Source organism: Carya illinoinensis, chromosome 1, assembly GCF_018687715.1.
Source record: "Carya illinoinensis cultivar Pawnee chromosome 1, C.illinoinensisPawnee_v1, whole genome shotgun sequence".
NCBI lineage: Eukaryota > Viridiplantae > Streptophyta > Magnoliopsida > Fagales > Juglandaceae > Carya > Carya illinoinensis.
The window spans coordinates 51106540-51132382 of NC_056752.1; the positions used below are offsets into that span (position 1 = coordinate 51106540).

Genomic DNA, 25843 nt, shown 5'->3' on the forward strand with positions numbered 1-25843 from the left:
CTATAGACTGGACAATAGAACCAGAGACACAAGAATCCTCTTACAATCCTTTGATAGTTGGAGCATTCAGAAAATACATCGAGACCACAATCGATATGCGCATTCCATAGAGCATTGGGCGGCTTCCAAATATATATATGGAAGCATTCCCCTCATTTCTATTCCCCTTGCCTCTTGGATTTTCATAGTGGGAAAAACCCACCTCAGTTAGTCTGTAATTAAAGCAGATCAACTGCATACTGCAACTATTTTTCTTCTATGCAATTCTTCATTGAAAAAGTTAAAAAGAAAGCTTAGGACTAGAAGCACACAAAAATGTCACTGTTTTTTAGTAGTATTTTGGTTCAATTGAAATCTAAGAAGCTGGTCAAAAGGGGGATACGTGTAAGTAAACTCAGGCTCAGCATACATGACTTCCATTTAATCTTCTAAACATGAAATACATGCAATAGAAACAGACAGATTCGAGTGTAGCTAGTGCGAGTTCATAACTTATTGTGTAGAAACTACAGGGAGAAGTTAAGAGTTCCCAAATTCATAGGATATGTCCAAAACAGAATAACAGAACTCATAGTATGAATAGCTTATAAAATAGTTGTATGAATATCATTATTGATGGAACACCTCCGATGTCTCACCAAGCCTTGGGAACCCACAAGTACAAAATCCTGCTTACATATATGTGCGTGTGTGTGTATCGGCACAATAATTTTCCGATCACCATGAAATGATAGAACCATTTGTTATTTCCCAGAAATGCCTGATCATATTTTAGTACAAGATCAAATTTATGCAGTGTAGGTAATCAAAGATCTTTATCATAACTAAGTCCAGATCCACTTTTTGCAAATCAAGGTCGTACAGCAGTTTCCAAATTTCCAGCACAAATTCTCATGCCAGGAAAGACTAGAAACACCAGTAGCCAGGCACATCATTGACCTGGCCATCTCCTCCACCAGGATAGGGTTGTTCCATTTGAAGGAGGAGGTGTAAGGAGATCTAGCATGGTTTCCTTCTCTTTTGGGGTCAGTGCAACACCTCTAACAAGGTTCAAAGCCATGATGTGAACATTTGTATTTTGCTTATGCTTTTTGTAAGCCCATACTCCCGCAGCAGCACCTGCAACTAGAATCTGTTCCCAAAGCACCAGATGTTAACACCCGTACAAGTGGACAATATAAGCCTAATGCTATCACGGAAATGTAAGCCACTTAAACTGACCGGCGATAGCCACAAGGCTGCAGTCTGCATATCAAACTTTGGGGCATAGAGTACTGTCTCCCCATAATCAGTCTCGAGCTTTTTAAAAATCTCTTTGTCAGATTTTCCAGCTTGAATCTCATCACGAATCAACTGTATGCAAGCATTATCAGTACATAGACTGGAGAATTTTGATTTGCAAAGCAATTCATAGTAAGACGATCGGATAAGCATAAAAAAAATTTGAGAAATGCACTTAGCGAACAAAAATCCTTCTTTAAGATACTTTAGCCTATGGTATCAGTCCAGATGACTTAACACTGGTACACAACTTCTTTGAACCATAATCAACGAAAATAAGTACCTTCCTGAGAAGAATTGCGATGTCCGCTTGTGAATCTTCAATGGATTGACTCCCACATTCAGTGCACCGAACGTTGTGGCTGATGTTTCTTGCTCGGGCTTCAACCAACCGTGTGTTCTTCACCGCATCATCTTCATTCTCCATTGTCAATATGTTTCACGCCAGCTTCTAGGTCAATGCCAAAATAAAAGAGCATAAGAATAAAAATAAAATAATAATAATAATAGAACAAACTTTTCTAGAGCAGTGCAAGATTTCTCTTCACTGACACATTTCATCAAACACTTGCACGCCAAAAAACCAATCATGATGTTACAACCAGCCCGTTTCTCAATAGAGCAACCAATCTTCTAAACCCAACAGTTAAACATAGATTAACTTAAGAAAATCTAGACTTTTATTCCTGTATCACTGGTGACAAAAAAGCCCAGTTATGCTACATGAATTATATGGACAGGTCTGCGAGTAACTACAACAAATGTTGCAAAGTTTTTTATTTTATTTTATTCACAAAACCCGGCGCCGGTTTCCAACGAATTCATCGAGATTAAGAGCTAAATTCTGTTTCTTTGGCCAACAAAAGTCGGGAAAAAGAAGAAGAAAAAAACTGAAAAAAGGTCTTGGATGATTACTTCCATGTTCTCTCCCGTCCCGAAAGATGACAAATGGAAGAAGATAAGTACTTACAGTGAGACGCTCAGGCTCAGTCTTCTATGAAGTTTTGAATCAAACAAGTATATACGGGTTGAATAGTCTGCAGAGCTCTGTGGGTTTAACTCCTCGGTGGGTTTAACTCCATTCTCACTTCGCTTTTATTGCCCCGCGTATTTTTACGCTGTTCCGAATTAAAAGACAATCTTATGTAATGAAAATTTCAAATTAATATAATCTGATTCTTCCATCAATGTCGATTAATATTATGGGATTTATTAGAGAGCAGCCACTATTCATGTTATACATCACACATTTATAAATTTTTATAAGATATAAAAATATTTTTTATAAAATATATAAATATTTTTTATAGTGTATGGTGTGCAACGATAAATAATAATTTTTTCAATATTTTCTCTAATATTATTTCTGTTTGCAACTCATGTCCTATCAACATTAACAAGCTACAGCCTACAGTATCTTTTTAAAAAGAGAATTTGTCAAAGGAAAAAATAATAATGTTGATTACTCTTCGGAGTAATGGGTTAGTGCAGTTTTATTTCAACACACATATTTTGATATATAAATATGTATATTTAAATAAAAAATAAAAATAATAAATTACATATTAGTGTATAATGTAAAGATAATAAATAATATTTCTCTTTTATCTTCATCCTTGCAATTCTTTTAAAGGATTATGAAGAGAAATGGTCATTGCCATATTATACGGTAATTATAGTTGAGATCTCACATTGTGGAGGATTTATATATATATATATATATAGTTTATAATGATTATAAGGGTTCTAGTTATATCTTTAATTAATTTATTTGAAGTATGCATTTGTAGTTTAAATTTTTATTTGGGCTATTACACGTGTTATCAAAGTCCATATTTGATATTTTTTTTCAAAAAGTCCATATTTGTCCATAAGCATGAGACTTGTACCCTATCGTTGAGTATAGGAGGGAGTGTTCTTGCAATTTGGCCGATACGGTCTAAAAAACGACAACTTCAAAGGAGAGAAATATTTCAGAATATTCCATAGAATTGGGATAGATTTACATACCCCAATTTCTAAAAAGTATTAAAAGAATTAAGATATTTTAGAGTATTGTTAGCGGATCATGTATATTAGAAAATAAAATCATTTTTTAACTGTTAGAGATAACAATTGCTTATAATGGATTAGCCAATATCAAATTTTTTAACTTTTAGCTACAATAAATATATAGATAAAATCAAATTTGGTTGTTATTATACCAGAAGCAAATCTTTATTTTTTTATTTTTCAGTAACTCTCTCTTCTTTAGATATTTTTTGAATGTTTGGTAGAATAAAATATGGTTAGATTGGAAAATAGAGTACGTATAGTTGTTGGGTAGAATTGTTGGGTAGAATAAAATATGAAATATATATATATATAGTTGGATGAGAAATATAAAAATTTGATTTGTAATTAAGACATTTATATAAAATTTTAGATGAGTTTAATTAGACATTTGTGGTTATTAGCACTAAATGACAATTGAAAAAACATAATTTTTTAACCTATAATTTAATTAGAATATGATTATTGATTAACATATAATTAGTAGAATAGTAAAATATGATAAATTAAATTAAATTAATAATTAAAAAAATAAATATTTTTTTAATTATTAATTATCCATTACTATATAATGAATAAATGGATAATCCAATGTGGATATTTGATGTGAATAGCCAAAATCAAATTCATTTTATATTATTTTATTGTTATATAATAAAAAATAACTATTCCAATGTGGAGACTAACGTGAATAGAATAGTTAAAAATTAAATTCATTTTACATTCAGCAAAAGTGAATAAATATAGGAATATGAAAAGACATTAATTTTTTAATAATAGATCTCTCTTTTTCAAAACGATTACATGACACTTGCATATTCTATAAATGTATGTAACAGTACACATTTTATACCTCCAACCCCCGCCCACCCTAAAAAAATAAAAAATTAACGTCCTAATTCATGAATTTGATATTTTCATTAATACATTGTTGTTTTGTTTGAGAGAACCAAGTGCCTCAAAATTACAATGCTACTTGGAATATTTGTTTCAACTCGCATCTCATATGCCTGATGCTTTTGGATTTGATGTATCATTGGTGCATCTCAGAAAGTGACGAGAGATTATACACTCGGCCGAAAGAAAGAGTCATGATTTTTTAACAAGATTGACAGGAAGCTGAATTATTCGATTTGAGGATGGACACTTCAGGTCTTTCAGGTGTACTGCATTTCATTTAATATAAATCATTAGGACAACAACATCAATATACTCAAGAAAAATTAATTAAAAAAATATACATAATAGCCTTCCAGAAAGAGCAACCGATGAATGTATCCTCTTCAAGTTCTCCTGAAGTACCTTTACTCGAGTGGAAGAAGTGCAATTTCAATTTCTTGGAGTGATTTTCCTTTCGTTTCCAAAACATTGCTCTTCACAAAAAACACAGCCAGCAGACAAAAGGCACCAAAGATCGTATACAATACTCGTGCCCCTATTTGCTCCAGTAAGCGCAAAAACAATAGACCAACAAAGAAATTTATCACCTGTTGTGAACGCCGAAGTCAATTAAAGATGGTACCAAGTTCATGACCTCGAACATGTCAAAATGATTGAGATGATGGCAAAACCCAAAGCCTCTAGATGCAAACCTTTTACGATTTGGATCATCAAAGCACTGATCATTTTTACCTTTTTGCTTTCTTCCTTTTTCTCTTTAAATGTTCATCGATCATTAGACTCATAGTAAATGTACATTCTCAGAGAACAAGTATAACCAATTATTAAAAATTAGCAGTGACTAATGTATGTATGCTTTAAGCGCATTCCAATTAGGTAGGTATACTCCACCTCCACCCCCCCCCCCCCCCCCCCCCCCCCCCCCCCCCCCCCCCCCCCCCCCCCCCCCCCCCTCTCTCGCTGTAGTCTATTGGGGACATTCTACAACCATGTTCTTGTGCTAATACTTTGAAGAAGATCAATAAAAAGAAACTCTAAAGTGGATCTCCAGTTCAGAAGCATGCAAAATGGTGAGTCTTACTGAGTATTAGCTTATTTTGTCTTTTTTCTCAATGAGAAAGATAGAAAATGGAAAAAGTTATCTGCGAATAAATTCATATCAGGAAGAGCTGCAGAAAATAATTACCCAATGCACAGCCATGCAAAACGCCATTGCCTTGGCCCTAATGCGGCCGGGAAATATTTCTGAAAGGAGGAGACCAGGGACTGGACCAGCACCAAGAGCAAACGTGAAGACAAATCTGCATTTATGAATTCGTTGTTTAGCAGAATTTTCAAGGCGTACATATCGACAAATCAATAGCTTCTAAATATGTATAATCTGTGCAAACTTGAATCAATGGTAGGGAACTTTGTAAATGCATATGACCTTCTTAGAGTCACCAAGAAAGTAAAATTTGAGATCTCATACTCTGTCAAGCATGTCATACAGTACATGCACCATATCATGTTCCAATCTTCCCTAGATTCAATGAGATTTGGATCTAATATAAAACATTGGCCTATTAATCCGTCCATTCAGCTTTAGCTGTTTTTATTTTCGTTTTCCATTTTAAACCTCCTAGTTCTTTTATTATTCATCCAAGTTGCAGCTCATTGATCACTCACAGCAGCATGCCACCAACAGATAGATACAATGCCCCAGAGCCTGATGCAAATGAACTTGCCGCAATTACTTCAAGTCCCATTGACACTGCCTAAAGCAATATAATGTGTAAAATAAAGGTCAGATAACATGAAAATTTGTAGACTATTTAATGAAAAAAAACTCATGTGCACCCAATAAACATAAAATGTCAAAAGGCAGCATTTCTATTGCAGAAGACACAAACTGAAAATCTAATGGTTCCAACTAGGAAGACCTAGTTCAAAATGGCCCTATTTCATCTTCAATCTGTAAATTTTGCAAATACACTGTGGGCGGTATCACATAAGCCACATGATTTACTAAAAAATTCTACATGATCAGTAGTTTCAAGATAGCATGTAATAACTAAGTACTCAGACATAATACCCAGTAAAACAGAGCAGTTTTTGATAGTGTCGCCCCAGATATCACAAGTCATGAAAATATTACTTCCACCCCCTAATGAATAGTTTTTTGTTCATCACAAAAGCATCTTCATCTGTCCAGAAATTATTCAATAGTTCAATCAGATAAATTTATTTTCTGGGAAATTTTGCTAGAAATTGAAAATTTTCAACACATGCCTGTCTGAGGAAACCATATTGTACTTTTATCATTAAGTTGCATCGAAATATGTTCCCTCAATTTTCATATAACGGGAAGAGTGATTCAGCAAAAAGAGTTTGTCTTCATACTTACCATGCCCGAAAAACTTCCAAGAAGGAGCACCTTTCGTCCAAGTTTATCCATCAAGATCGTTGCAATTAGTGACCCTAAAATAGACAAGAAAAAATATGGTAAAGAAGATGTTTGACCATTTGTGCAAGTAAGATATTTCGAAGTAAAGCCGCCAGTACCAAGCAAGTTTGCAATCCCCACACATATGTTTGCAAGATCTGAAGGTACACCGAAGCTCTTGAAGACAGTCGAAGAGAAATAAAATACAGCATTTATGCCAGATAGCTGTTGTAAAGCAAAAAGGGTAGAGCCAATGAAAACCACTGCAAGATATATAAGTTATAGGGAAACCATTCAGAATGAAACATAGATGAAACACAATATATGTATAGAAGCACTCCTATATGTACCTTTGAAATGGCGGCCATTAAACAACTCGGACAGCTTTACAGTATCATTATCATCTCCCCCGTCTGACCTTGACAATTCTGCCATTGCAGACTTGACATGTAATCCTCCTAGAAGATTCTCAAACACAGCTTCAGCTTCAACGCCTCTTCCTCTCTATATTAAGTTCAGAAACAGTAGTGAGTGTCCACATTGCCAAATCACATCCAATGGCTCATGGTTCAAGAAACAATTGTGTAGATTTCTATGACAATTTGTATTTTGCTAGAAGACCTCCATGACAATTGTTCAGCTCTCCCTAAGCCAATACTGTTAAAATTGACTGAAAATGGGCAATATATTTATGCATTAACGATATATTGCCCATTCATGAGCAATATATATATTAACGTGCATGTATGGATGTATATACTAAGGAACAAAAGCATTGGGCTAATTCGTGAGCACATTGGAGGCTGAAGAAAGCAAAACATGATAATATGTAGGCGCAGTGTTAGCCTGTAATTAGACTGATTGCCTCCTTTTACAAATGCATTCTACATCTTCGACCTTAATAGAAGCTTCTGCCCCATTAAAATTTTACTTGTTCCAAATATGAGATAATGAGTTAGTTATAGATATTTTTAAAACTGTTGTATAAAGGTGCAAAGCAGTCACTATTGGAGAGGGAAAATGCTTGGGGCACAGACCTAAACACGGAAATGGTAACACTGAAGCCGCCCCCCCACACCCCCCTGTGCGGGGGAAAAATGTTGAAAAAATCAAAGAAATGATTTACATATAAAAATAGATGACCTTGAAAAGCCAGTGTGGAGACTCTGCACAGAACTCCATGGAAAGAGCAAGTACTGCAGCAGGAACGGTGGATACCCAGAAACACATTCGCCACCTAGCACATCATCAATCGAGAAATATCATTTTCAGACACCCCCTTGGATAACACAAAAACTGCTTCAAACTGTTCAGATAGTTTAAAACAGTTTTATTAAAGTTGTAAACCTTCTAAATTGCCAATGCTCCATTAAACATATCTTATTATTCTTACCGACCAACAATTTCCTTGGCTGGGAATCCGATAAAAAGAGCTCCCATAAGTCCTAGACATGTAGCAATTTGCGTGAAGCTCCCAAAAGTACCCCTTACAAAAGCCGGTGACACCTGCACATTTTAAGGAACCATTAGCCAGTATCTGATAAAAGAATGATAATAATAGAAGTCAATTGAACAAAGGATAAGCATATATAGTTGAAGCAAAACCAACAGCATTATCAATGCGTATACCTCTGCCACATAGAGAGCTGCAACAGGTGGACCAAGACCCATCCCCGTCCCAACAAATAACCTCCCCAGAAGCATACCCCATAGACTTTTCGTTGTTGCGCTGTAACATAATGTTTGATTAGTTTTCTAAGCTTCATAACTGTTTGAATGGGCACACAGCAAATATGCAAGTATGAGTATTCTTCAATGGTGTGAAACCTTTAAGCAAGGAACGCATGGAGGGGAAAACTAAAACACAGTCAATTCAAACAAATCAAATGTGGACTGTTTTACAGTGTAGTTATAGCTGTGAAAATGTCCATCCCTTGTAATTCATTCTGCTCCATCCATTATCCAATTTAAATGTACATGTTATTATGAGCAACAAATGCAAAAAAATTTCTAATATAGGAAAGAAATAATGAAACCTCAACTCACATACGACTACACAAAATCTATGATGGTGAAACCAAAACCACAACCAAGACTAGCAAAGCGAAACGATCGAATGAGGCAAGAAGCTTCCACTAATAGCATGTAAACACCCCCAATATTGGAACAAAAAGAAAGGCACTATCATGTAAGAGGATCTATTCTACTAATCAATAAAGCTTATTGAGTTCTCTACATATATATTCAAAGCAGGAAAGATTGGAAACAGGCAAACCGCTACGCTTTTATTAGCAAGATGGATTTTAACAAAAAAGCAACTATGAAATGATTCTCAATGCAGTTACCTCATGGACGCACCAATTATCATTGGTAGAGCACAAAGTTGAAATGCCCGTCGATGCCCGACCCCATCTGCAATCCAACCACTGAATAGACATCCAACAAAGGCGCCTCCTAAACAGGTACTCACCACTAGACCTTCATTGAAAAAAGACAACGTATTATATTACATTTTCCCAGATGCATATGGTAGAAAGACTCGTCACGTTACGTACCTTCAGCTAAAGTGTTCCCACTAAAGCCAAGGTCTAAAGAGATGCTTTCCAGAGTCTCATTCACCACTCTGCATTAAAAAGCAACAAAAGGGAATATTTATTTTTCTTCTGAAAACATTTCAATGAGGAGAACAAGAATGGATTATCAGTTTCAAAGATTAAAGACACACCCAAGATGGTAGCCAAATAGGAATGAAGAAAGAGTTGCCACAAGGACATGTGGCAAAGAGCGCCTCCATGGAGGGTTTCCAACATCTTTGCCATTCAGAAAATGTACTAAAGCCAATACAAGAAAGTAGCCCCACTGTTAGTATCATCCATCATAACATAAACCATTTTTTATGAGAAACAGTAGGAGTGCCTACCGCTGAAATTTATAAAATTATACGTGATAATTGATTAAGTAATGGATAGAGTCTTAAGTTATGCAAGTGTATGCAAGTGTGCAAGTTTCATGTACTTATTTAAAAAAAAAAAAAAAAAATGTGTGGCTCACGGTTAAAAGTAGATTTTTTTTTTTATGTGGATATAAAATTAGTCCACTTTTTGATAAGACGTGTGTGAGATTCTAGATCTGTACAAATCATTTTCCATTTAAAATTTACCTGAACTTTCCTCTTTGTCATCAGCATTTATATAGTCCCTCGATGCTCCACGTTTGTACATCGAGGATGCATCAACATAACGTCCCCGCATGGCAAAATTATCAGAACCTTCCCCAAGACTCGGAAGAAAAGTTTCTGCAACCAACTGTAACACCAGATTAACCTCCAATCAAATCGGATTACGAGTTAATTCCATCATATCTTCGACCGATACCTTAACCAATCATAAATTTACAGCACCAAACAACTGGATCGGAAATTAGCACCAAAATCGCACCAGAAATTCAGTGATGAAAAGATACCTTAGATATGATCATCAACAGTCCCAATTGAATTGAAAGTCGAGTTATGTTTATCCTAGTATTGAATTTTCAAGTCGGGAAGACATCTAGGTTCATACATATATCCATGCATGCACGCTCGCGCGCGCGCACATGTAACACGGGTAATTGAAACGAAGAATATACAAAGATGAACTTTAATCTTATTTATCAAGTATCATATCTTAGATCTTAGATAAGAGAGTTCACGTTGCGAGAAAGTGCAACGGTGCTTTAAATTCATCCCAGTGCTGAAACTCCAAGTTGTTGAATGGACGCATATATGTATTTACTGAGATTATTCGCAATGACGTAGAAAACTGCGCTTAAAAACATTACCGTTCCCGAGATCACCATAATAAATAAACAAACAAACTAACCATTATGATAGAACTGCGGACGATAAGAAACAGAGAAACAAAAAAGTCCTAACCAGAAACGAACGAATCATAAACATTGACACATTATAATTCTATCAAAAACGCCGAACCAATTTGTGCAAGCCGGGCTTACATCTAGCACTAGATTACTCAGTAAAGACGGAAAATATGCAAATCTAGAGAGAGAGCGACAATGCAGAGCCAGAGAGATGTAAGAATCACTTACATTATTATACCGGCAGATGATCCAATAACTTTCGGACGCAGACTTAAAAAACGATCCGATTGAACCCAACAGCTACACGGAGAGTGAGAAAGAAAGAGCTGGAAAAGAAGAGGAGAGAGAAAGAGAAGGGCACCGGGGAGAATGCATAGAGTAGAAACTAGAGAGCCAGTATGTGCTACAAGCAAAGTCCTTTAGTTTTGAAAGATCAAGAAATGTGTGCGTGATTGATTGACGTGATTTGCTGCTGAGAATTCGTGATTGATGTGATTTGCTGCTGAATCTTTCGTTCGTTAATTAAAAGCTGTCGCCGGTCGGTGGCTTTGTTCTGTAGATAACAAGCAAAGGGAGCCACGAAGAAACTAGACCCGTACGGATTCAGGCGTCCATAGATTAACAGCTGTATATATACGTATTTTGCTGCAAACGGACGATATAATAAAGTCCGTTAAATAATAAAGACGATGCAATAATATTTTATGTAACTTTTAATTTTAATTTCAATTCAATGCATTAATACAAATCAACTTTTATCTAATAAGTCCATTAAACGGCTGCATTGATTTATGCAAATGCATTTTTTTCATTATATTAAAGTAATTCTGCATGTTTGAAAAAAAATTATTCACCATCCATACATTATTTTATCACTTATTTCCTTCTTATCACACTAACCATCTATATATTGGTAAAAGTTCAATTTTAAGACACTACAATTGGTGTATATTTGTAGATAATATATAGTGAATTTTAATTACAAAATATATAAAAATAATAATAATTTTAGGAAAAAAATTAATAATAATAATAAATAATATTTTTTTATTATTTTGGTGCATAATCCAATATGTGAGTTTTTCTTAAATAATAAAAACAATCTCCAAAACATATAATTTTACATTTACATTTGCACATGCTAATGCTCTAACACATTTCATAAAATATGTAATACTAGATAAAATTCTTAAATATGCAAATATTGCTCACTCATGTAGAACTCAAATTCACCCACTTTTTTCATAAAGAATGTACGAAAGTTACGTACCATAAAACTGTAAATATCATTTTTTTAATAAAATATTTACATAATATAATATAATTTAGAAGATAAATTTTAAAATTAAAATTTTTCATTTATATAATATGGATAGTGCGCTACAGACTTAATAATAAAGTAACTCATAATACTATTTTGTTATTTAATTTAAAATCAATTTTCTCCCATCTTCTTCGTGACGAAAAACAGTCTAAATACCTTACAAATAAAATAGTCCTAGAAATGTAAAAATCTTCTTCAAAGCTCAACAGTGTGTACTAAAATTCAAGCTATACAACAATTCGCCAAAATTACAATACATATTAATTTTAACATGGGCATGACTTTTGTAAATCTGCTGCCAAAACACTTGAACAAGGGGTGCAAAGCTAAAATGAATGGAATATAGAGGAAAAATTATCTGAAGACCAATTCCCTTAACTTGACCAAAAATCTATACCACAAACATCATGGCCGACTGGTGAAGTCCACTAATCAGGCAGAACCCGTTTATGAGCCCATTGTCTGGATCTGTAAATAAAGAGATGCAAACAATGAAGAAAAAGTTCGTTTTTTTCTCCCCTTTTTTTTCTTTTTTCTTTTAATCAATGAGCTGTGAAAAAATAAAAAGATATTGACTTGGATGTTTTGCTTCAAATCATAACCTTATTCACGAGTAAGTTTACTTGCTCCCTGTACATCTCCTTCAAATCTATAATATCTGCACGAAGTTCTTCCAGCTAGACATGCAATCACATATAAATGTCAGGATTTGAGAGAATATAGCACATTCTTTCTACGTTTACATTTAACACTTAAAACAATAAATATAAAGTGCAGATACTGAAAAAGCAACGGCCAAGAAATATGGCAGAAATCTTATGCTTCGGGGCAATCACACGTCCTTTACGTTGGCTTTATTTACTTCATTGTTTTTTGAGAAAGACCGGGGGGGGTGGGGGGTGTTGGAATTTCCACAGCAAGTATTTCTGATTTCTCCAAGTGCATTCCCTATGTCCATCTATCAGAATCCAATCCAGATCTTTAATCCTTGGCTCCTTAATTCCATGTGGTCTTGAATTTTGAACCCACGGCCGCACTCTCCACTCCATACTTTGCTACCATTTTTTAACCAGAGCTCATTGGCACGATATACAGGCAATTGATTCATTGAGTGCAGACTTAATAAAGAAGGGGCAATATGAATCGTATTTGTACACGCAGAGAGAAGTACTATACACACATTACAGGTAATTACTGTAGTTCCCTAGATTGAAAGATGAGGGAGAACATGCAGAAGCTTGTAGCTGCCCCATAATCATACGTTGGCTGGGTGAAATTGAGCCTTTGCGTACATGAACTTTCTTGAGCGAGGACCCATTGGAACAGCTCATAAAACATACTTGTAAAAACTATATAAGCACAAAATTAAAGAAGTTCCTTGCTTACAAAGATGAAGCTTTCATATTGCTGAACAGCTTGTAAAAACTAATAAGAAAGATTTTCTTTATCATCATTTTTATCATTATCCTCTCAACATCTCTTGATATGGCATCAAATGATTCGCCCACAAGCAGAATATAACAAATAGTTTCTAATAATTTAAAACACATATCAGGATTGTGGGAGGATAATGGTAAAGGGGTTGGTGAATATCATTACTCTATGCAAAATGAAACAAGTTCATAAACAAAAGTCCGATCGGCCACCCAAAGATAAAGGGCTGCAAGGAAAAAAGATTTAAGGCCCTATTTGGATATCCATCTCAATCCATCTCATCTCATTTCCTTCCCAAACATCACTTAAACATAAATAGTTTCTAATTTCAAATATTCAACTTTTTTATCTAATCATTACAATTTTCTCAAACTTCTAAACAAAACACAAAAAACAATTCAACTTTTTTAAATTTCAAAACAAAAATAATATTAAAAAATTATATTCCAACAATATTTTAACTTTCTAATATTTTTATTCAACTTTTTCTTTCTCCTTTCCCAAAACCCAATAAAACATTTTAATTCAAACCATTTCACTGCTATTCACAAACCATCTCACTACTATTAACAGATTTCTCATCTCATCTCAACATCCGAATGAGGCCTTAATCTCTCCTATAGGTTTCTCACAATCTTCAAAGTTCCAATAATTTATCTCTCCAGATACATTGTATTAAGCACATAAAGTCATTTTCCACAAAATTTCACAAAAATGGTTACCAAACTGCCTTTTCCAACAAACAGGGAACTTGACTAAATCTTGATGGGGGAAACTAGACCCTAGGATCCAGGACATAATTCATGAACCGTAACTTCTATTCTGTTTGTAAAACGAAGAGAACAATATTCAGCTGTTGAGAACCTATCAATGCCTCCAACATATATGAAAGTGGCTCAACAAGTCTTATACTGCACTTTTCAAGAGATAGGCAGGTAAGCACCGTACCATGATTTAATATGGTGCGAACAGGTACTTGTTAAAAAGTTTGCTAGAAATAGGCAGGTGAGCACGGTTAATTTAAAATGTTACAAAGAACTGGATAACAAAACAAGCTAACATCACATTCCATACCATAAATGCCATCCAGAACATCCAAAGCTGAAATTTTATTACCATACTATGCAAAAAGCCAAACTAAGAATATACGTACCTCCTCATCACGTTCACCCATTAGCTCCAGGGCAGCAGAGTGTCTCCTCCTTAATGCTTCCAGCTCCACCCGAATGCCAGGCAGCATGGAAGCCTCAGCCTGCAACTTTTCACACTGCACAAATGCAAGCAATTCACAAGTTCATCGACATAACGGATGCATAAAAGATGGAAAAGGAGATTTTGAAATTCAAACTCACCCGTCCTGTCATTTTGACCAACTCCTCAGCGAGAGAATCACGAATGGATTCCAGCGATGCCTTGGCAGTTAGAAACAAGGAAAAACAAATAGTCAATGAAAACTGTGTAGATGAAAAACTATATTATAAAATTGTATAGCTCCAAAAAATCCCACAATGGTTGAACGTGAATAAAAGCAGGGACCAAAAATGGCATATGCAATATAAAGCACAAGGCAAAAAACATGAAGAATGAAATAAAATCTCAATAGGTTTTAGAACAGAGGCCATACCAAACGAGACATGTATGAAGCAAGCTCACCCTCCTTCTGACGAAGAGCAGCTTCAAAGGCACTAGGTGTCATGCTCTTCATATAGAATGGACTCATGGTTGACTCTCCAGCATTTCTCCTCTCAGAGAGACTATCAGATGAGTCCAAAGACGCTTGAAGGAAATAGCTTTCCTCCATGCTACCTAGGCTGCTAGCACTTGAAATCTTTCGGGTCAAGTTCCCTGTACAAAGCTCCAAAATATATAGCAAAGTTCGTGCACCAGTAACTCATACAAAGACAAAGTATCATACCATTCTCATAAGCAGAATTGGGCTTCGTTATGGGAGTTTGAGCAGATGCGGCAGCTGAATGGACTTGAGCTTTCCTTTCCAAATCCAACCGAGCAGCTTTCTCCTTTTCTACCTCCTGTCAAAGATCAGGAGACCAATTCAGGAAATGTCAATGACACTAATATAGAACTAGAACAAAGACAATCTAATTAAATCTTTTAATAAAAGCTAAGAGAACTAATAAAAGCAATGAATAAAAATGTCCCACTGAAGTACCATAAACTCAAATGTGTTAGACAAACATCTCTTAATAATATACTTCACTGTGAGGTGTCAAGGGTTTATGGGATGAGAGTTTTAATAGGATTGGAATTGCATGGGTGATGCCTAGGAGGGTGGTGGATCTTCTGGCTTGCTGGACAGGTTTCCAAGATGAACCCCAAATTGCTGCTGCATGGAAAATGAATACTCTGTCTCATGAATGTGTATTGGCTTGAAAGGGATGGCCGGAGTTTTGACGACCGAAGAGCTTACATGATTCTTTTTCCATACTTTATTCTTTGTGCTTCTGTTATTATTTCTAAAGGTGCTAGTTTTCATGATTTTCTTGTATCCTTTTTTAGCTCCTAACTTGTAATTTGGTGTTCTGTTTTGCATACTCCCTGTGTACTCGATAAAGATTATTTTATTTATAAAAAAGCATATCTTTATAATATTAAAAGATGGAGCTAGATGCAGCTGTTCTCCTTAATATTAAATGTAACTTCAAACAATCTAAGAACCAGAAGCACCACCTGCTGTAGCAGTTCCCTGTGCATCAGTGCATCTTGCAACTCTTGCTTGTGTTTCTGCCTGAGTTCCTTAATTTCTTCTTCAAGCTGGCTTGCACGACCTTCCTGAGTTTGAGCTTCCTCCTTGGCTGCAAGGTACTCCTGCCTATTCTCAGCTGCTCTTTGTCTCTCCTTCTCAAGGGATCTACTTAACTGCATCTGTTCCGTTCTAAGACAAGAAATCTGAAACAAAAAACAGCGGTAAGCTAATAGCTACGAAAAAGCTACAGTTCTTAAAACAAGATAACCAACAAAATTCGAACCTGAGCCTCAAGAACATTAATTCGAGATAAGGTTTGAGATAAGCGTTCATTCACAGATCGCTCTCTTTCCTCAGCAGTTGCAGCTTTGGCCTCTGCTTCCTGAAATGCAATGAAAACAATAAAATAAAATAACAGTACAGGTTTCAAATATAACAAGAAAAAATATCTAAACACACCTGGAGTCGAGAACTAAGGGACCTCTCAACAGCAGCCCAGGCTTCTGCCCTTCTGGCAGTTGTTTCCTGTTACCAATAAAATAAATAGTCAAACACAATACCCAAGTAATCATACAAGTAAATCAAAGAACCACCATCAAAGATCCATAGAGAATCCTCATCAGAACTCTAAAATGCGTTTTTAAGTACATCATTACCTGCATAGCTTCGATCTGCCTTAAAAGTGGCCTTGTAGATTCCGGAACTTGGGTAATCAACTCCTCACATCGGCGCTCACTTGCCTATAGAAAGAAAAGGCCATATTAAATAATCTGCAAGATGATTGCAACAATTGACAAATAAAAGATTACGGTTGAAGCACAAAGAGGAAGTTTGACACACTTGGTAACGTTTTTGAAGATCTTCAATGTCCCTGCGAAGCATGTCTTCTCTGAACACTGCCTGCAAAATTTATAATACAGCAAGTTAATCATGTGTGGTGGCATGTCAGCTGGATAAAACCAACAATCCTAATGATGAAACAAAAACCTGCTGCTCCTTTCTACTTAGTGTTTGCCTTAATTCTTCAAGTGCCTGAACTAGCATAGCTTCACGTTCCTGGGCCTCTCTCAATCGACTCTCTAGTTCAGTTCTTGCTTCATTGTTGGCACGTGCCTCTGCTAATGTTTCAGCCTCCTTTGCAGCGTTCAAAGCATTTGTATAATATTCTTTCTGTGCTGCAAGTTCTGTTTGGTGTGTTTCTATTGTTTCTTGCAGCAACTGCTCTGTAGCTGTCTTGTCCTTCTTGATGCTCTCTACTTTATTTTCTTCTACCTGGAAGTAGAAATTACATACCACTAATCAAATATATAGATTATTCTTTACAACAGTATTTCTACATTTTTAACAAGAACATGCTAGTTCAGTCATATCACATGGACTTTCATTAGCTTTGGAGCATTAAAAAACAGGCTTCTTCAATTAACAGGCATAAGAAAAAATACACAAACAGATTCAAATGGGGCAAGAGCTGCATATCTTGGAAAGTCAATATCTTTGTTATCTTTATGATGATGCAAAAAAAGTATTTATTCAGTTTGATTATCCAGACAATAAAATATTTCAGGAATGTTTAGTTTGATTACCTGAAGTTTAGTAATCAGCCCCTTCTTCTCTTCTTCAAGCTCTCTAATCTAGCTTTCAGGAAAAAGGAGGAGAAAAGAAAATGCAAAGGAATTGTTTCATTAGATTAGGAAGCAGCGACAGGATTATAGTTCAAAAAATTAGACAACCAGTAAACCTGCAAGCAATACCTGAGCCCTTAATTTCCTAATCTGAGATTCTTGAGCAGCCTGCTTTTTTGAAAGCTCTTCGCCTGAGATGATATACAAATATCTCTATATTTGAAAATTTTTATAAGATATATTAATCAAGAACAAATAAAAAGAGTTTGTATTCTCTCCAATATATGGACGTCTAAAATGCTCACTGATTTGCATTCCAAATTTTTTTCTTTTTTCTTTTATGGGTATCATCTTAGGTTGCATAACAGATTTTTTCCTTGTTTCACTAGCAAATTGATATTTTACTGGTATGGAAACAAGTAAATTTAGGAAGTAGCCATCATAACTGCACAGAGAAACCCCACTTGAAATTAGACCCAGAAAGTACAATATAATGCCTCTCAGCACATAAAAATGCATCTCAAATTTCAAAGTGTCAACATATGCCTAAAAAACAAATCCCACAAATCTCAGAGAAACCACACACCTAATCCTTCGACATGTGGGATTTTGGAACATTAAAGGGCATGAGATCCCAGCCAAGTGTTGCTTCTAGCCCAAATGATTAGGAAAAAATTCACTGTCACTTAACTCAAATAAAGCAAATATTATGAGGGTTGTAATTTTTTATTATTAAATTAGCATATAGTTTATTGTTTCATAATTGCCCTACAATACGGAAACATACACAGAAATAGACAGGGCTCAAATGTGTAGAATTCTTAGGGTTGTTGACTGCCGGTAAAACAATACTCTCAAGTCTGTTTCAACAATTCATAAGCCACCGTCTCTTAGATGATATTAGGTTCTTAGCTTTGAAGCCCAGTTAAAGGCTATTGGAGGAGGCCACATGGTTTAAACTTTTTTTTTTTTTTTTGATAAGTAAATAAATAAATAAAATAAACTTGTGTAAAGGAATAGGAGAGTTCTTCAAAGTCCCATCACACAAAATAAAATTTTAGCTGCAGCCCCTAATCACTCAGTGCTCACATCTGCAGCAATGGCCAAACTTCAATGTGTTGCAAATCAACCATATAACTTCCTTACAGGCGTCTTGTAATGATTTAAAGAAAACCCAAAGCACATGTGAGCTTATACCTCAAAAGGACTAGCCAATGATAGTGTTGGAGTCCCATGAAATCATTATAAATTGTAAGAACTTCTCCCTCCAAGAAAATGTACAATCTCACCACCACTCTCACGGACGATATCCGGGGTATTGCAATCTCCCTTCTTAGATCCCACACATTCGTGTCATGTCATTTCGTTGTAGGTGGCACAGCTCAAGTATCAAGCTTCTAGCTGGAATTGTTTTTTCTACCATTTGTGGTACATAATTCAAGGAAAAATCAAGGCACATCTAGATTTAAATTTACATTCCAAAAGGGCTGGTTGATGTTATAATAGAGTCTCATGGAATCATTATAAATTACATGAACTTCTCATTCCCAATCAATATGGGTTCTCATTAACCACTTGTAAAAAATCCAAAGTAACACGCAATTTACAAAAAAGCATTGGGCCCACGGTTTGATCCTCACATAATCGATTGGCTCTCTCTACTCACTCTATTGCACCCCCCAACCTCAGCTTAGCAGCCTCTTTTAACACCCACTATCTTGTTGGGATCAACTCCTTCACCAGGCAAACCTCAAGTCATTATAAAAGCAATCTTTAATCCTACTCTACTCGGCATGCTTGCCTTCCCGGCCAAATGTCTTCGACCTAGATCATTTATGAAAAAGCCTCAAGCCTTGTTACTTGACCCACAGAACAAGCCAGAACATGTGCCACCCAACATAAGAAAGGAGCTTGTTAGAAGTTGAGAAGACGCACCCCATGGGATTAAAAGCTGTGACCTCTCACCCACCACCCATTTTAGTGGGGGTGGAAATTCCATTTTGGCTGCAGCACATTGGCCACAAATTTCCGTTTGGAACAAAGTATAACAGTAACAAATATATACCTGTGTAAAATGTTGATGTATCTAAGACAAGCTTCACACTATATAATGCACCAAGCATAAGTAAGCACCGCAAAACAGAATATGAGGAAAAACAAACAAGTTGTTCTTAGGAAAGAAAAAGAAAAGAAACGGCATATAAAGGGCACTAAGAGTTAGCAAATCTCTACCTTCAGCCATAACCTGACTAATAATTTCATCTTTTTCTTTCAGAAGAACTGCTGCATCACTTTTTTTATTCTGCTCTCTCCTAAGTGTATCCCTTTCCTTAGTCAGAGCATAAACCTGGAACCATACACCAGAGCATTTAGATGATGAAGATATTGGTAAACATAGGGTAAAGGGTTCTCTTAGCTGACCACTAAATAGGATTACTATATAACTTTTGATAGCACTCAGCAGTGAGATTTGATATTCGAAGCTGACCACGTGTTGGAATTAGGGCTTTGGTGAATTCAAACAAGTCAATTAAGAGAAAAGTCATAAACTCATCATCTATAAAATATTAAAAGATCACACGTCTGCAATTTAGGAATGCAATATAAAACTGCATCTTCAAGTTTCCAATTAAGAAATGGTACCACTTCATTTGTCAGTTTTTAAAAAATGATGTGTTTTAAAAAAATGATGTGTTCCAAAGCTCAATATCTTTTCCTTATTTCACAAGATGAGCAAAGTAAGCTATGCCAACGAAGTAAAGAGTATAATCATTGTGAAAAGAATTGAATACACACAGAAAAGTTTTTTAATGGCTTTTCAACCAAATATCCTCAATTTTTTTTTTTTTATTGGCATCGGGTGTCTGAGAACAACATCCCAACTAATCCCGGGGGTGCACAGGTCCTCAGTAAGAAGTTTCCCGCAAGTGCACCTCGAGTAATTCAAGGGAACATCCCTCAGTCTGATAGCCCCTAGAGATTGTTTGCACCCAAGAGGATCTGAACCTTAGACTTGGGGGGGAGCATACCCCCAAGCCCAATGCCTTTACCACTTGAGCCAACCCCCAAAAATCCTGAATTTCTCACATGCTTAAGACCTAGCTTAACTAAATCATTAATATAAACAGAAATTGATCAAAACATACCTTCCTTTCAAGATTTGCAACCCTCTGATGGTATTCCTCTCGTAGAGACTCAATTTCTGCATCATTGGATTTTCTCTGCTCCACAACTTTCAACAGTCAAAACATGATGTATGAAAAAGAGAAGGGGAGGGAAGTATTTTTGAAAATCCCAACATGTTTAACGGTGGTCATCTAACAATCAACCATGAGAAGGGTGATACATGGTTCCAAGCTGGTTTCAAGAAAACCTGGACAAGCTTGACCAAACAAGAAACATAAAACAAAAGACAATCAACAAATTCTGGGCAGAAACAACTGAGTATAATTTAACAATGACGTATCTCGAACTATAAAGAAAAAGTTTCAATAATAAAAATTCCAAAACTAGGAGTCTTTTGCTTTTAGAAGCATAAACAATCAACAAAATAAACATAGGTGTTCCAACTTCTAGTTAAAAGTACAAAAAAAAAATCCAATATAAATAAAATAATTGTGTATAAACTAACCATATTAACAATATTTCAAAGACAAAAATTAATCTAATTAAGCTTAACAAAAAAACAGTCAAATGCATTATGAATCTATTAATTCTGGATGTAAAATAACTCTTCAGCATACATATCTACATACATGAATATACTGTGATAAAATCATACTCACTCATAACAAGTACATTTAAGGAAGATAAGGTATATTGTACAGACCTTCAAATCCTCAATCGCAGCTTTTAGTTGTTCATTATCATTCATCAGCTTTGCAATCTCATCAGCTTTTGCCTAAAACAAAAAAATTAAAATTAATCGGAATCTCAAAAGTAGATATCCAATATAATGTCTTCACAGGATGCAGAGACAAACCAATGAGGAATTCGAAGCATGAATTTGTTCAGAATGGGACTAGTCTTTAAGACAAGTGAGGGAGAGAGGTGATTACGAATGTCTTAGAGACCTATTAATCCAAAGACGATTTGATGAGACCTGTAATTCTGGTGATTGTAATTTAACTATCAAATTCAAACTAGACGATGTTCTTTCTTTCTTTGAGTGACTTTCAGAAAAAGTATGATATTTTATAGATCCGCTATTGACTGTAAGAAAGTTAGATTCAACTTCACAATCAGAAAACTAAAGAGACATGGGATATATTGGCCATACCACCATATTGATGGTTGTAAATTGTAATGGTGTCCTTATTTACAGGTGGGTACTGCAGGTGGGCTTTACAAAATTAGAAGAATTGGCCTCCCTTGCAAGGATGGTAGTCAATTAGGCTATTAAAACCAAAGATTGGGACACATTAAAGGATGGTACCTTCAGATATATTGTAGTGTCTCAGCAGATTCAATACTCTCAAGTAGAAAAATCAAATTAAAACAGATATGGGAGAAAGAAATCTGCTCAAGGGCATTCAACCATCACTGAGGTCATCATTATCAAGATTCAAGCCGGGTTTGGTTTCACAAACCTTTCAAACCATCTCATCCCATCTCATCTCATCTCAACATCCAAACACCATTCAAACACAAACATTTTTCAATTTCAAAGTTTCAAATTTTCAACTTTTTCATCTAATCATTGTAACTTTCCCAAACTTCTAAACAAAACACAAAAAATAATTCAACTTTTTCAACTCCCAAAACAAAAATTATATTCTAACCCTCTTTTAACTTTATAATTTTTTTATTCAACTTTTTCTCTCTCATTTTCTAAACCCCATAAAAATCTTAACTCAAACCATTTCACTACTATTCACAAATTATCTCACTACTATTCACACATTTCTCATATCATATCATCTCATTTCATCTATTTAACCAAACAATGCCTGAAGTTAGCCCAAAAGAAGGATGAGACAGAAACAAAGGAATATTCAAAAAGAATATTATTAGATCTTTACCATTTGCATAGGGAAGGTTTATCAAGCAAGCTTACCAACCCCCAAAAATTACGTATAAATAGCCACCGGATAGAAGTTCTGATCTCAAAGGTTATATGGTAGTACTTCTGACTATCTAACTGGTGAAAGAATAATGATGATGTAAAAAGCAGTGGGATTTTCTTTAGTTCTCAAATAACATGATCCAAAATCATGTAATCATGATACTTATATTATAAGAGACTAAACAAGTGATCCACAATGACATTAAATCTGCCTAATCCAACACCAATAGATACCAAGCATCAAGTCTAAGGCACAGAGACAAGCTTTACCCTACAAGAATAATAGGGCCTAATGAAATACCTGAGCCTGTCTAGCGGCACCTTGCAATGCGTTTTCCATCATTTTCATCTCCCTCTTCACCTTCTCCAATTCGAGCATAGTATCTGATGACTCGGATAGATTTGTTCCAGAACTCAACCGTTGCTCTCTAATGTCAGCCTCGTCATTTCTCATTTTCTGATCCCCTTCAAATCCTTTAACAATTACATGATTTTTGGGAGAAACTGATTCAGACACCATTGGTGTAGCCTCATCCGAAGCAAGTGCACTTGGAAAAGGATGGATAGAAGATTCTCCAGCTCGATTAGTTTCCTCAGTGCTAACAAAATGTGGAACAGAGGGCTCAATTTCACCTCCAGCATGGATATCACTCGATGCCTCAACTTGAACTGAAGCAATTGTCCCTGTGATCTCTTCTGCTAGTGACTTCTGTTTGTCCATGCTCTCTTCTTTTGTATCCTGTTCATCCAGGCTTTCACTCATAACAACTACATTGTGTGACTCACCCGGAAAAATTGTAAGACTCCCCACTTGATCAACTTCAACGACACCTGACTTGGCTGGCACCAAGTTTGAACTGTTTGAGGGTCCCACTTCTGAACTCTCTTTCTCTTGAAGATTGGCAACATACTCCAATGTCTCAACATCTTGACTGTTGGGTTCCAGTTGTATGCCAGGAATAGCTGTTGATGCAGATTCAGCTAGGTCAGGGTTTGCAGTCACATTATTTGTCTCCTCTGCCATCTCTGGGTGCTCAGCATCTTGTTCTACATTCCGAATTTCATTTTCTTCTTCTGCTGTGGCTTGTTCAACTGCAGAATGCGGAGATTTGTCAGTTTCAAATTCCGTTCCATCTTTTTCCTCTATGTTAGTTATATGATGCGGAGATCCAGGTTCTCCTGATGGTTTCTCCACTGCAGTGGGATGATGTGAAGATTCCAGCTCTAACAACGATTCATCAGTACTTTCCTCACTTTTATGCCCCATAAGGGCCATGACAGGATCAAATAGTGCTTTCCTGTCAGTGGCAGAAGCCCACAAACCTGATGCTGGCAAGCATAGACAGAGGACATCAGGGCTCTAGTCAGCCTAAAACCTGCATTTTGAACTTTCTTACAAAAATAATAGGCACCCTTTTACATCTTGAGAACTTGAACAATTTTTCAATAGTGCATTCCATGATTAGAGTGGAATCCATATATTCTACCTTTAGCCTATTATATTGAACTATCACTATGAGGGATGGGAAGGATCCACTGTTTTGGAAGTTTTCGTTCTTCTTTTGTCTTTTCTATTCTTTTCTTTTCCTTTTTTTTTTTTATTTTTTTATTTTTTTATTTTTTTTATTGTGGTAAGACATTGAGAGGGTCTAATCAGATTTCATTCTTTACGAGATGTGTACGACACAGAAAAGTTTCTTTCATTTTCTGGACTTCTTCTCTTGATGAATCTTGATAGTGTATTATCTAATTAAGAGGAATATGACCCTTGAAAACTGGAGTCATATGTTTGGAAAGTCAGTTCATTCCATAATTTTCTTTGTATATCCACATACATAATCGGGTGCTTCAATTCCACAGAAGACTTAAAACTGCGTATTCTAGCTTTATCATTCGACTGCTACTCACTAATTACTATATGGCGAAATAATTAACCACCTAACCGATACGCCTATGTAATTTAACATAACCCGACGTTTGTACTGGTTTAATAAATTAAAATTATAACCCAAATAAAAAACTATCGTATGATAAACAAAATTGAAAAAACGTAAATGTACCTTCATTACTGGATTCGGATTTCTCCGCCTTCTCTTCTAGACCGAGAGCGGTGTCGAAGTTCTTCTCAATGTTCTTCACACTCTCCTGCAGCTTATTCACCGCCCCAGCGAGATCCGGGAAGTTTCCCAATGAGACTCTCCCACCAAACCACGCCATATTCAGATTACGAACCGAGATCAAAGAATTCGATCCCACTGTCTCTCACCGGAACATTGGAACACATCAAGAACCCTGCATTTAACCCCAATTCAATTTCAACAACAACAAAGAATGAACGGTAATTAAATTCAAGATGTTCTAGTCCAGATTCGCATCGTTTGCATACATATATTGGCATGGATGCGATATCAGATAACGAATGGGTAAATCGAAGAGGGAGGATCAGAGGTGGAAAATTTAGTAGTGGAGGAAAGTTCGAGAAACGACCTTTTGGGGGGACCGATTGGGTGCGGCGAGTGCCCTCGAAAACAACTGTGGTGTGAGATTGGTGTTCCGGTTTCGGAATTATAGAGAGAAAAAGAAAGCTCACTGGTGTGGACGATGGGGACGCGGTTTCGATCCGATCGATCTACGAATCACGATTTGTTGTACAGGCGGGCAATTCTATACTGTATTGACGAGATCAGTAACATCGTACTTTTGGAGGAACTGGGATTTCTTTCTTCTTTGGAAGACCGGCCGTAAACTTTAGGCCATGTATTTTCAAGAAGGCTTTATATTTCTCAGAACAATTAACAAAGGAAAAAAAAATCAAAATATAAAGAAGTACATGAAATGTGATAATCTTGTCCGATCATAGATCTCATATTATTTAAATTATTTACATAATTGCTAATTTGTTATGATACGTTATTTTGTGATAGGATTGAAGTATTGTGTATTCGTATTCTTGATTGATTATTTATGGCGTGAAGATGAGGTGATTTCAAAAGTGTATGGGATTGTAGGTGATGGCACAGGACGGCTCAATAGCTAATGTTTGGAAATTTTGAAGAAGCTTTCCTTGATGGAATATCAACTCTTCCAAACCAACGTCCTTTAGATTTATTTATTTATTAATCTACTGTACTCTAAAAGGTGGGAATTGGAAAGATGACAAGTCCTTTGGTGCTTTTAC

At 35.8% G+C, this 25843-nt stretch overlaps 3 protein-coding genes across 12 annotated transcripts; all 3 read right to left on the reverse strand.

Moving 5' to 3' along the window:
* Positions 1-576: 576 nt before the first annotated feature.
* LOC122282296 (cytochrome c-type biogenesis CcmH-like mitochondrial protein) lies at positions 577-2409 on the reverse strand. Of its 3 annotated transcripts, none has more exons than XM_043094260.1 (4): positions 2252-2409; positions 1565-1729; positions 1222-1353; positions 577-1132 (listed from the first exon to the last, which is right to left on the reverse strand). In XM_043094260.1, the coding sequence occupies exons 2-4, from the start codon at positions 1706-1708 to the stop codon at positions 932-934; spliced, it is 477 nt and encodes a 158-aa protein (XP_042950194.1). In that variant the 5' UTR covers positions 1709-1729; positions 2252-2409; the 3' UTR covers positions 577-931. The 3 variants fall into 3 exon arrangements, with proteins under 3 accessions (XP_042950194.1, XP_042950191.1, XP_042950196.1); XM_043094257.1 differs by having other exon boundaries at positions 1565-1732; XM_043094262.1 differs by having other exon boundaries at positions 1565-1732; positions 2197-2393.
* A 1823-nt stretch (positions 2410-4232) lies between these two features.
* On the reverse strand, positions 4233-11141 carry LOC122282308 (probable plastidic glucose transporter 3). 2 transcript variants are annotated; one of them, XM_043094271.1, is made up of 15 exons: positions 10745-11141; positions 9819-9953; positions 9384-9489; positions 9214-9281; positions 9004-9136; positions 8288-8387; positions 8052-8164; positions 7802-7895; positions 7009-7162; positions 6778-6921; positions 6620-6693; positions 5902-5990; positions 5420-5534; positions 4636-4820; positions 4233-4499 (listed from the first exon to the last, which is right to left on the reverse strand). In XM_043094271.1, the coding sequence occupies exons 2-14, from the start codon at positions 9907-9909 to the stop codon at positions 4638-4640; spliced, it is 1464 nt and encodes a 487-aa protein (XP_042950205.1). In that variant the 5' UTR covers positions 9910-9953; positions 10745-11141; the 3' UTR covers positions 4233-4499; positions 4636-4637. The 2 variants fall into 2 exon arrangements, with proteins under 2 accessions (XP_042950205.1, XP_042950201.1); XM_043094267.1 differs by having other exon boundaries at positions 9819-9963.
* An 868-nt stretch (positions 11142-12009) lies between these two features.
* Positions 12010-25599, reverse strand: LOC122282315 (golgin candidate 5-like). 7 transcript variants are annotated; one of them, XM_043094287.1, is made up of 20 exons: positions 25153-25579; positions 24726-24957; positions 22967-23994; positions 21430-21501; positions 20747-20821; positions 19833-19947; positions 17730-17791; positions 17562-17609; positions 16966-17250; positions 16819-16878; positions 16635-16718; positions 16438-16503; positions 16262-16360; positions 15963-16181; positions 15190-15304; positions 14899-15119; positions 14627-14686; positions 14428-14541; positions 12443-12517; positions 12010-12308 (listed from the first exon to the last, which is right to left on the reverse strand). In XM_043094287.1, exons 2-20 carry the CDS (start codon positions 24880-24882, stop codon positions 12288-12290), a joined length of 2976 nt encoding a protein of 991 aa, XP_042950221.1. In that variant the 5' UTR covers positions 24883-24957; positions 25153-25579; the 3' UTR covers positions 12010-12287. The 7 variants fall into 7 exon arrangements, with proteins under 7 accessions (XP_042950221.1, XP_042950216.1, XP_042950226.1 ...); XM_043094282.1 differs by lacking the exons at positions 12010-12308; positions 12443-12517 and adding an exon at positions 12549-12895 and having other exon boundaries at positions 22967-23988; positions 25153-25599; XM_043094292.1 differs by lacking the exons at positions 12010-12308; positions 12443-12517 and adding an exon at positions 12549-12895 and having other exon boundaries at positions 22967-23757; positions 25153-25598.
* Between the last annotated feature and the right edge of the window lie 244 nt (positions 25600-25843).

Bases quoted from the DNA above. Each gene is read 5' to 3' on its own strand.
- LOC122282296 (XM_043094260.1), bottom strand. From the start codon at position 1,708: ATGGAGAATGAAGATGATGCGGTGAAGAACACACGGTTGGTTGAAGCC. The intron at 1,354-1,564 runs GTACTTATTTTC...GCTTGCATACAG, and splicing joins TCGCAATTCTTCTCAGGAAG to TTGATTCGTGATGAGATTCA. The intron at 1,133-1,221 runs GTCAGTTTAAGT...CTTTGGGAACAG, and splicing joins CAGCCTTGTGGCTATCGCCG to ATTCTAGTTGCAGGTGCTGC.
- LOC122282308 (XM_043094271.1), bottom strand. From the start codon at position 9,909: ATGCGGGGACGTTATGTTGATGCATCCTCGATGTACAAACGTGGAGCA. The intron at 9,490-9,818 runs GTAAATTTTAAA...TATTGGCTTTAG, and splicing joins TGACAAAGAGGAAAGTTCAG to TACATTTTCTGAATGGCAAA. The intron at 4,821-5,419 runs GTAATTATTTTC...CGTTCACAACAG, and splicing joins TTTGCATGGCTGTGCATTGG to GTGATAAATTTCTTTGTTGG.
- LOC122282315 (XM_043094278.1), bottom strand. From the start codon at position 24,882: ATGGCGTGGTTTGGTGGGAGAGTCTCATTGGGAAACTTCCCGGATCTC. The intron at 23,995-24,725 runs GTACATTTACGT...TATGCTTGCCAG, and splicing joins ATCCGAATCCAGTAATGAAG to CATCAGGTTTGTGGGCTTCT. The intron at 17,610-17,729 runs GTATTGCTTGCA...CCTGAAAGCTAG, and splicing joins TTAGGAAATTAAGGGCTCAG to ATTAGAGAGCTTGAAGAAGA.